Genomic DNA, 11455 nt, shown 5'->3' with positions numbered 1-11455 from the left:
CAGGGTGTGCAGAGGGAAACATGCTGCTGGACAGCACAAAAATAGTGACCCTGGACAGCACTATTCATGTTCCTCCCTGCACCCTGCAGCATGTGTAACTCTAAGTGTCCAGGAAAAGATGGCGGAGATGGAAACCCTCTGCGCACCACACGTGTATTATGCCCAGCACTGAAGGGATTAATTAGGGAGCTTTTATGGTTAATTTTAGCTTTAATGTAGATAACTAGTATTATATATATTTGTTATAACTAACTCATTGTTAAAATCTATTCCTGAAACTATTCGAAATATAACAATCCTGGTTATATGAAAGTTTTATAAACCACTGTTAGCAATTGTAGCCTGGCTGTAACAGGTATGTATTAGCCGACGCCGTCTAGGCGGTTCCCCGTCACGTGACACAAGGGGCATGTCCTTAACGTTATAATACGCAACCCTCTTATATCACGTGACAAAGATAAGCCTAGCCAGCCAATCGCGTACGAGTTCATTTAACTTGACGCGCTACAGCTCGCGCCTTTTTGTCCTTAAGTTCGCGGGCTGTGTGTCAGTAGCTTCCTCCCTGGTGAGGTAGTGAGTGCGGCTGACCGTTATACCGTAGGTCTCTTTCGTCTACTACTCTACTCTAGACTACCGCCTCTGTACGGTTTTTGGAAGGCTCCGGTCGACTCCACTCTCTGCTGTGTACAATTTGTGAGGTGAAAACCAGGCCCTGAGTTGCAGTAATGGCGTCATCTCTGTCCCGAATGCGCGCTGCTGAAGCCCGTGCTCGCTTAAATGACGGTACAATTTATTCTTACAATAACTTTATTTTACTATATATTTTATATATATGTTCAAATGTGAGGTAGTTTTGAGTGTTATGAAATATGGTCGTACAAATCTAGCGAGGCCATGACCAGACAAAGCACAAGGCCTGAGGCAATTGTCAGGCATGCTACTCTGGCTTTTTAAAACTCTACATATATATATTACACACTCCCCCCCCCCCCCACAACATCATATAATCGTGTAATAGGGGCCGATGAGGTTCTCTGCGGTTGTAGGCCTGAGAACACACACACGGCCGACGAGGTTCTCTGCGGTTGTAGGCCTGAGAACACACACATGGCCGACGAGGTTCTCTGCGGTTGTAGGCCTGAGAACACACACGGCCGACGAGGTTCTCTGCGGTTGTAGGCCTGAGAACACACACATGGCCGACGAGGTTCTCTGCGGTTGTAGGCCTGAGAACACACACATGGCCGACGAGGTTCTCTGCGGTTGTAGGCCTGAGAACACACACGGCCGACGAGGTTCTCTGCGGTTGTAGGCCTGTGAACACACACATGGCCGACGAGGTTCTCTGCGGTTGTAGGCCTGAGAACACACACATGGCCGACGAGGTTCTCTGCGGTTGTAGGCCTGAGAACACACACATGGCCGACGAGGTTCTCTGCGGTTGTAGGCCTGAGAACACACACACGGCCGACGAGGTTCTCTGCGGTTGTAGCCCTGAGAACACACACACGGCCGACGAGGTTCTCTGCGGTTGTAGGCCTGAGAACACACACACACACGGCCGACGAGGTTCTCTGCGGTTGTAGGCCTGAGAACACACACACACGGCCGACGAGGTTCTCTGCGGTTGTAGGCCTGAGAACACACACACACACGGCCGACGAGGTTCTCTGCGGTTGTAGGCCTGAGAACACACACATGGCCGACGAGGTTCTCCGCGGTTGTAGGCCTGAGAACACACACGCACACATGGCCGACGAGGTTCTCCACGGTTGTAGGCCTGAGAACGAACACACACACACGGCCGACGAGGTTCTCTGCGGTTGTAGGCCTGAGAACGAACACACGGCCGACGAGGTTCTCTGCGGTTGTAGGCCTGAGAACACACACACGGCCGACGAGGTTCTCTGCGGTTGTAGGCCTGAGATCAGTTCCCTGTCTTCTGCATCGAGTGAATAGGAATTCTAGCTCCGTTTTAAACGGGTCTTAAACACTTTTAGAGATTGTAATCCTAAATATTATCTTTATATGTAATTTTGCATTACTTTATTTTGCCTGCTTTCCTGCAATTAATCTGAATGGACAATGGAGATTAGGAAAGCAAAATAGCGAGGTGAACTCGGTAGTCTACTTCTGTAACACGTTTAGATTGGTTGCTTTGAAGATTAATGCAGTTTGCCCATTTTTTTATACAAGATAAAAAAAAAATACTTTTATAATTAATTTAACTTTCTTCTCTTTTCAGCTATTTTAGATTATAAAAATGCTTCAAGAGAACTAGACTTCTTCGGTGGCCCATCCTACGCAAGGGAAAGGTAATGCAGACTATAGAGGAACCTGCTTTATTAGGGGTTGACAATCATCTAAATTGTTACCCCTTATTTTTTGATGTGGTATGGCTCAGGGTTGAGTTCGCCTATACGTTTCGTTCACGGCTAGACAAACATCTAGTGCCATGGAGCCAATGAATGTTTCTAAATGTGGGAAGTTTAACTTTCCCCCTTACCCTTTACTATAGTATCAAGGAATATGCAAACTACCAAATTTGCATGTTTTGTAAAATCAGTCTCAATTTGAAATATAATCACTAAAGGTTTGATACAAAAAAAAATTCCTTGAGTTTTCTATGCTTTTTGTTTCACCGATCAGTGACCAGACTGTTAGATGTGTACCATTTAAGTGTTTGGCTTGCTGCCATCTGATTTTCCTCATTATTAATTTGTATTTCAACCTTCTCAATCTCACTTGCCATATCTGCCTTTTTGCAGAAAATAGGTCAACTACTGACGTTTTTGGCATAGTTATCATTGAGACTAGGGTTATACCGATACCAAGTATTTGCATGCACACTTGTACTTGTGCAAATGCACCGATACTTAAACGGATACCTCCAATTCCTACCCATACGCCATCTTGTGGCATTTTTCAAACTGCATGTTCCCATTTCATTGTAAGCTGGAGTGGAGACTTAACTAAAAATTGTTCTGCCAATACAAATTGCTGTTTGTATTATTGTACATCAGAGCCATCATTCAGGCAAATCCCTGAAGTATTGGGCAGTTAATAAACAGATTTAATGGCCCAAAAATATCTTTCTAACCCATGCAGTAGTGTGAAAAGTGAGACTGTTCAGCTTAGCGTCAATCGTCTTTGTTAGCAGAAGCAGACTTATAGCTGAACATGCAGAGATGCTTCTGTTCCTTAAAGGGACAGTCAAGTCCAAATACTTTCATTTTTCAAATAGGGCATGTAATTTAAACAACTTTCCAATTTACTTTTATCAACAATTTTGCTTTGTTCTCTTGGTATTCTAGTTGAAAGCAAACCTAGGGAGGCACATATGATTTCTAAGCCTTGAAGGCCGCCTTGATTTCATTTACTTTTCACAGCATGGGGAGAGCAAGCTCATGTAGGCCATATAGATAGCATTGTGATCACGCTAGTGGCAGACACTGCACTAATTAGCTAAAATGCAACTATATGCAAAATAACTAAGTCATGTTATTAGGGGCAGTCAGAAGATGCTTAGATACAAGTTAGTCACAGAAGTAAAAAGTGTATTAAAACAGTGTTGGTTTTGCAATAAACTGTGGAATGGGTAATAAAGGGATTTTCTATCTTTTTAAACAACAAACATTCTGGTGTTGACTGTCCCTTTAATAAGAACTTTCCACTAACTTTTGAAAAAATATTCTAATTGCTAGATTGCCTGTTATACTAATAGTTCTCCTCTTGCACAATTATGCTCAAAACATACTGTACTCTGAGGAACAACTTTAGCCAGGGCTGGACTGGGAATAAAAAGCAGCCCTGGAAAAATATGAAGACCTACCCTATTTTCTGTTGAGTCAGTAGAATGCAAATGACCAATTTTTCTCAGAGGATTACTGGGATACTCCTTCCTCAATATTTTCAGGATTATATTATGTATTAAGTACAAATGTTAGATTGATGAGTTATATAGGCACCCTACAACCAAATTGCATCCAGTAATCCGCCCTTTAAATTGTAGCTTTCCAGCCATAGCTGCTGCATCTTTTATTTATTAAGATGTTGTAATATTTTTATTTATAAACATGTTCTGTAAACTTTCTGACCACAAACACATAAAACTGTTTTACTATTTCAAAATGTCTTGAGATACAGTTCATAATTATAAAGAACTGATCTTAAATCATTACTCTAATGTGCTAGGTAAACTGTCATGACATAAAAAAGTAAGTATTTGAAAAAAAAGTATCGGTACTTGTACTCGGTCTTAAAAAATGGTATTGGTGCAACCCTAATTGAGACCATACCTAAGGTTTCAAACACTATCATTGAACATAGTTTTTTCTTTCTGCTTGTCATACCTTTAGGGGCAGTGTGCCTTTGAAGTTAAAGGGACAAGCTTTTTGCATGTTGTAACAGCATATTTGCTCCACAGTACATAGCAGCTTTAAAGTGATGGTAAACTTTGGTGAATGCGAGCCCGTTTTTAAAAATACTATTTATAACAGGGGCACTTTCATTCATCAGTTTACAAAGCAGCCGATTTGGTAAAAAAATTTTTTTTTTCACTGCTACAGCAGCTTCCCCCACCTAGAGATCCTCTAGTCACACGCCGGCAATGACTAATCCGGCTTCCTCCAATCACAGCTTTCTCCCCAGGGTAATCATTGCCTTACGCTGTGATTGGAGGAAGCCGTATTAGTCATTGCTGACGTGTGAATAGAGGATCTCTAGGTGGGGGAAACTGCTGTAGCAGTGAAAAGAGAAAAGGTAGTATTTTTTTTTTTTTTTAAACTGCTGCTTTGTAAACTTTGATGAATGAAAGTGCCCCTGTTTATAATATCTTTTTCCAAAAAAAGGCTTTAATTCACCAAAGTTTACCTTCATAATGACTACGTTTTGCTTTCTCTATTTGAATTGTGAAAGAGAAAATTTGGGTTTAGTGTTCCTTTATCTTTTGTATGACGTTTTAACATTAAGAGCATGTCTTCTGTTTACTTTTGAACATATACAGCAAAGGTTTAATTTGTATCACATTTATTTCTCATAAGCAGATGTGATTCATGTCCACAGCGGTCTAAATTTCAAGCACTGTATAGCTAATAAGAAACCATGCACAAAGAAAAATGAACATAAAAACAGGCCCTGTTTACTTAAAGGGACATAAAACAAGTTGGAATAGACCAAATATAATATGTACTTTAAAGGATACTAAACCCATTTTTTTCACTTTCTATCTTCATTTAAAAAGCAGGAATTTAAAACTTTGAAGCCTTTTTATGTTCAGCACCCTGGATAGCCCTTGCTTTATTGGTGGCTACATTTAGCAAACCAATAAGCAAGCATACCCCAGTGTCTTAACCAGTAGATGGGCTGGTTCTTAAACTGAATGTAAATTTTGATGCTAAAGTGCCTGGTTTTTAAAAAATCTCTTAAATTTATCAAAATTTACACTTTACTCGTGTTGTGAAAAAATACTTACCTTTTTAAACTTGACTCCAGCTTCTAGTCAACGCAAGCCATTTCTGATGTCAGAAATAATGGATAGGTCATCCTTCAATCACGGCTCTTCCCCTTTGTCCCTTTCATATATGTATTGTTTTATTTTATGGGCCATTTCAAAATGACATTTGTCCCTTAAACTTGTATGCATACAACCTTTTAAACACTTATTTTTCTTTTACAAGATATGACGAGTCTGTGGATTTCATCCTTATGTGATTACGCCTCCTGGTCAGCAGGAGGAGGCAAAGAGCACCACAGCAGAGCTCTATATTTAGCTCCTCCTTTACCTCCCACTCCAGTCATTCTCTTTGCCTGTGTTAGTGATAGAGGCAGAGTGAGGTGTTAGATTCTTCAATCAAGTGTTTATTATTTTTTAAAGTGGTGGCAAAGTGTGCTACTTTGTTCTGGGGTTTAGCCTAGACCAAATCAGTCTCAGTGCAAAAAGAGAAGCATTTGGTGGCTTCAAAGCAATGGGAACTTGTGGGACATAATTCTCACTGTGCCTCCCATATACTGTTGCTGGAGGGAAAAAAATCTGAGTCTTTTGCTCAGTATTTTTATTGTATCCTTCAGGTCCATGTGAGCAGTTTGATTTCACACGCCTGAGTGCTGCCTATGCCTTTCAGCAGCTTGTGAGGTAAGTGCCATTTTTGTTTCTGGGATTAGAAAACAGACAGAAGGCCTCAGGATGTGGCATCTCATGTTATGATTGAGCAGCTCTTTGCATATTATATGGGCTCTTTGCAGGTATGCATCCTCTTGTTTAGCTTAGGAGAGTATACAGGCAGCATATATATTTTATTTGACAACCCTCTTGCATGGCAGCTACTTGTTAATTTGTATTGTAAGCAAATATGGGGCATGTTCTCCCTGCGGTTATTTATACAGCAGCGTCTGTAAACAAACCGACTGGGAGTTTGCTATATTTTGTCTGATTGCAGCGACTATTTGGGTTTGGTGTCATTTTATTTCAACATGGGACATGTTCTCCCGGCGCTAAGACAAAGCCGACCGGGAGTTTGCTGTATTGTGCCTGTTGCACAGTGAATGCTTGTCCTAAATGTGTCTTACGTTATGACCTTGTTTTTAATCAAACATGGGGCATGTTCTCCCAGCGGTGTTTTATACTCAAGCCGACCAGGAGTTTATTATATTCTGTCCGTTCACAGGGCATATTGTTTTAAGGGCTCATATCGCTCTGTTACGAGTAACTATGGCGTAATATTTTTAATGATATTGATCACGCCCACGATGGGCGGTTAACAATGGCGCACCTTTTTCTTCCCCTGCTCGGGGTGCTGTATACTTGTTACACAAAGTAAAAGAAAAGCAGCGCACAAGATGGGGCAGATTATTTGCGCTTTGTGATATATATTTTTTTTTTTAACAAAGCCCCAATACCGTTGACAGCATCTGACGTGGGATGGTCATCACGTTACAAGACTCCTTATACACATTTCTTTGTATTGAGTCAGTTTGCTCCACAATGTCGTTGGCATTATAACCTGTAAATGCAGTGAGGGCTCATCTCGGCAAACTCATCTGAGATGCCTGTAGTTTCCTTGTCAATGCAGTTGCAAGACATTTAAAATATTTTTCTCTTGACTTTTAAGGAGACCGTATCACATAACAGAATGTCCTGTTTCAGCCTATAAGTGTCAGATCCGTTTTTTTGGTGGGGTCCTTTTTATTAGCAAACCTGGGTTTTTCATATACATAACAATGTCTTGTTGTAGCAATATCTGTTACTGGTTTGTCTCCAAGAGATAACATGTTCCTTTATAAAAAAAAATTTTTTTTTTGTTAATATAGAGGAAATAGCTCAGCATGCTAATGCACCGTGGCTGAGATCTGTAGCAACTTGAAGGCTGCAGGTTTGATTCCCAGTGAGGTCAAGCAAACAGTGTTAGTTAGACTGATTTATAAACATTGTGGCTGTTTTTGTTTGTTTTTAATCATCCTTTGCATGGGATGGTACAAACTTTCACAAGGATAAGTTTCTTTCCTATTCTGAGTGCATTATTTTCAATAAATTATAACTGAAGGAACAAACGCACTAAGCATTGAGTTAATTTTCCGAGTTCAAGGAATATTCCAGCCAAGCCCACCTGGAGACCCAACCAGGCTTGGAACAAGGGTAAACAACCCAAGAAGCCTGATGCTACTTTTACCAAGACAGCATGAAGGGGCTGCCCCCAATCCGGGACCAGATCTAGTAGGTGGCAGAGTTTCTCTCCTTGTCCAGGCTTGGATGAGATGTTAAGGATCCCTGGACAATAGAAATTGTGTTTTAAGGGTATCGGTTGGAGTTCAAGAGTTCCTTCCCAAGGGGAAGGTTTCTTTCACGGTTGTCTGTAGACCAGATAGAGGCGTTCTTACGTTGTGTTAAAGACCACTATGGGAGTACTTTGTCCTGTTCTGAAACTGGAACAAGGGCAGGGGTTTTACTCAAATCTTTCTGTGGTTCCCAAAATAGAGGGAACGTTCCGACCCATTTTAGATCAAGAGCCTAAAAAAGTTTCTCAGAGTTCCATCCTTCAAGATGGAGGCTATTCGGAAAATTCTTCCATTGATCCAGGAGGGTCAATATAGGACTACAGTGGACTTAAAGGATGCTTATCTTTATATTCCTATCCACAAAGATCATCACCAGTTCCTAAGGTTTGCCTTCCTGGACAAACCTTTTCAGTTCGTGGCCCTTTTCGGGCTGGCCACAGTAATCGGGATCTTCACGAAGGTTCTAGGGTCTCTGCTAGTGGTTCTCAGACCACGAGGCATTGAAGTGGCGCCTTATCTGGACTATGTTCTGATCCAGGTGTCAACTGACAGTCTCATACCGACATAGTCCGGTCCTTTCTAAGGACTTGCGTGTGTGGAAGGTGAATCTAGAAAAGTTTAATTCCTCAGACAAGGGTTCCTTTCCTGGGAACTCTAATAGACTCTGTATCCATGATAATCTTTTTGACAGAGGTCAGAAAGTTAAAGATTTTAAATACATGCCGAGCCCTTCAGTCCAATCCTCGGCCATCAGTGGCTCAGTGCATGGAGGTAATTGGATTGATGGTGGCGGCAATGTATATCATTCAGTTTGCTCGTTTTTTATCTCAGACCTCTACAACTGAGTATGCTCAGACAGTGGAATGGTGGTTATGCAAATTTGTCTCCTCAGATAGATCTGGATCAGGAGACAAGACTCTTTGGTGATTGTCTCTGGATAATCTGTCCAAAGGGACATGCTTCTGCAGACCCTCATGGGTGATGGTGACAACGGACGCCTGTCTATTAGGATGCAGTCTGGAATTCCCTGACTCGGGGTGTGTGGACTCGGTCATAGTCTCTACTTCCAATCAATAGGAATTATCTTCAGGGTTGGCTTCAGCCAAATTCATCCGATGTCAGTTGGACAACATTGCGACTGTGGGCAAGGAGTTCCTTAGCGATGACAAAAGTATCCAAGATAATTTGGTGGGTGGAGACTCACTCATTATCTGTCGGAAATCTACATCCCAGGAGTGGACAACTGGGAGGCAGATTTTTTGAACAGACGTTTCATCTGTGGGAGTGGGATCTCCACCTGGAGGTCTCAGATGAGGCAGACCGGTGCTGTATGTCATGGCATCTCGTCAGAATGCCAAGCTCCCGAGATACGGATCCAGGTCCAGGGGTTCTCGGGCCGAACTGATAGATGCCTTGGCAGTGCTTTGGTCGTTCAACCTAGCTTATGTGTTCCTCCATTTGCTCTCCTTCCCCGGGTGATTGCTCGAGTCAAAAAGGAGAGGGCTTCAGTGATACTCATCGCTCCTGCGTGGCCTTGCAGGACTTGGTATGCCAATCTGATTCACATGTCATCTCTGCCACTGTGGAAGCTTCCATTGAGACAGGACCTTCTCATTCAGGGACCCTTCCATCATCTGAATCTAGTTTCTTTGCAGCTGACTGCTTGGAGATTGAACGCTTGATTTTATCTAAACGAGGGTTCTCTGATTCGGTCATAGATACCTTGATTCAGACATGTAAGTCTGTTACTAGAAAAGTTTACCTTAAAGGGACACTGAACCCAAATTTAGATTTAGATAGAGCATGACATTTTAAGCAACTTCCTAATTAACTCCTATTAAATTTTCTTCATTCTCTTGGTATCTATTTGAAATGCAAGAATCTAAGTTTAAATGCCGGCCCATTTTTGGTGAACAACCTAGGTTTTCCATGATGATTGGTGGATAAATTCATCCACCAATAAAAGTGCTATCCAGAGTTCTGAACCTCAAAAAAGCTTAGGTGCCTTTCAAATAAAGATAGCAAGAGAACGATGGAAACATGATAGGAGTAAATTAGAAAGTTGCTTAAAATTGCATGCTCTATCTGAATCAGAAAAAATGGGTTCAGTGTCCCTTTAAGATATGGCGTAAATATCTTTATTGGTGCGAATCCAAGGGCTACTCATGGAGTAGGGTTAGGATTTCCCGGATTTTATCTTTTCTCAAAGGATTGGAGAAAGGGTTGTCAGCAAGTTCCTTAAAGGGACAGATGTCTATTTTGCTTTAAAGCGTCTGGCAGATGTTCAATCTTTTTGTCATTCTCTGATTAGAATCAGGCCTGTGTTTAGACCAATTGCTTCTCTTTGGAGTTTGAATTTAGTTAATGTTCTTTAAGGGGTTCCGTTTGAACCTATGCATTCCATAGATATTAAAGGGACACTGTACCCAAAATTTCTTTCGTGATTCAGATTGAGCATGACATTTTAAGCAACTTTCTAATTTACTCCTATTATCAAATTTTCTTCATTCTCTTGATATCTTTATTTGAAAAGCAAGAATGTAAGTTTAGATGCCGGCCCATTTTTGGTGAACAACCTGGGTTGTCCTTGCTGATTGGTGGATAAATCCATCCACCAATAAAAAGTGCTGTCCAGAGTACTGAAACCAAAAAAGCTTAGATGCCTTTTTCAAATGATAACAAGAGAACAAAGAACAATTGATAATAGGAGTAAATTAGAAAGTTGCTTAAAATTGCATGCAAAGTTTTTTTATTTTTGGTTGCTGTTTCTTCTGCTCGCAGAGTTTGAGCTTTCAGCTTTACAATGTGATTCTCCTTATTTTCCGTTCTGATAAGGTGGTCTTGCGTAAAAAACCTGGTTTCCTTCCTAAGGTTGTTTCTAATAAGAATATTAATCAGGAAATTGTTGTTCCTTGTTTCCTAATCCTAAGGAGCGTATTTATATAACTTGGACGTGGTCCGTGCCCTGAAGTTTTACTTGCAGGTGACTAAAGATTTTAGTCAAGCATCTTCATTATTTGTTTTTTTCTGGAAAACGTAGGGGCCAGAAAGCTACGGCTACCTTTCTTTTTGGCTAAAGAGAATCATCAGTTTGGCATATGAGACTGCTGGACAGCAGCCTCCTGAAAGAATTACGGCTCATTCTACTAGGGCTGTGGCTTCCTCATGGGCATTTAAAAATGATGCTTCTGTTGAACAGATTTGCAAGGCTGCAACTTGGTCGTCTCTTCACTTTTTCCAAATCTGGTATTTTGCCTCATCTGAGGCTGTTTTTGGGAGAAAGGTTCTTCAAGCAGTGGTGCCTTCCGTTTAGGTTCCTGTCTTGTCCCTCCCTTTAATCCGTGTCCTATTGCTTTGGTATTGTATCCCATAAGTAAGGATGAAATCCGTGGACTCTTCACATCTTGTAAAAGAAAAGGAAATTAAAGCTTGCCTGATAAATTTATTTCTTTTATGATATGACGAGTCCACAGCCCACCCTGTCTTTATTTTTGTTAAACTTCAGTCACCTCTGCACCATGGCTTTTCCTTTCTCTTCCTAACTGGAGATATATATATATCTGCTGTGGTGCTCTTTGCCGCCGCCTGCTGACCAGGAGGCGTAATCCCATAAGTAAGGATGAAATCCGTGGACTTGTCATATCTTAAAAAAATACATTTATCAGGTAAGCATAAATTTCCT

At 41.2% G+C, this 11455-nt stretch overlaps 1 protein-coding gene across 1 annotated transcript in view; it reads left to right on the top strand.

Annotated features, from left to right (window-relative positions):
• The first annotated feature begins 505 nt into the window (after positions 1 to 505).
• LOC128641394 (DBIRD complex subunit ZNF326) overlaps positions 506 to 11455 on the top strand; it is a 45891-nt gene continuing 34941 nt past the window's right edge. Inside the window, exons 1-2 of the mRNA XM_053694020.1 lie at positions 506 to 783; positions 2246 to 2315. Of these exons, the coding sequence (XP_053549995.1) occupies positions 726 to 783; positions 2246 to 2315 (128 nt within the window). The 5' untranslated portion in view covers positions 506 to 725. The remainder of the gene's footprint in view (positions 784 to 2245; positions 2316 to 11455) is intronic.

Source organism: Bombina bombina, chromosome 10, assembly GCF_027579735.1.
Source record: "Bombina bombina isolate aBomBom1 chromosome 10, aBomBom1.pri, whole genome shotgun sequence".
In the NCBI taxonomy this organism is placed as follows: Eukaryota; Metazoa; Chordata; class Amphibia; order Anura; family Bombinatoridae; genus Bombina; species Bombina bombina.
This window is presented reverse-complemented; position numbering and strand designations above follow the sequence as displayed.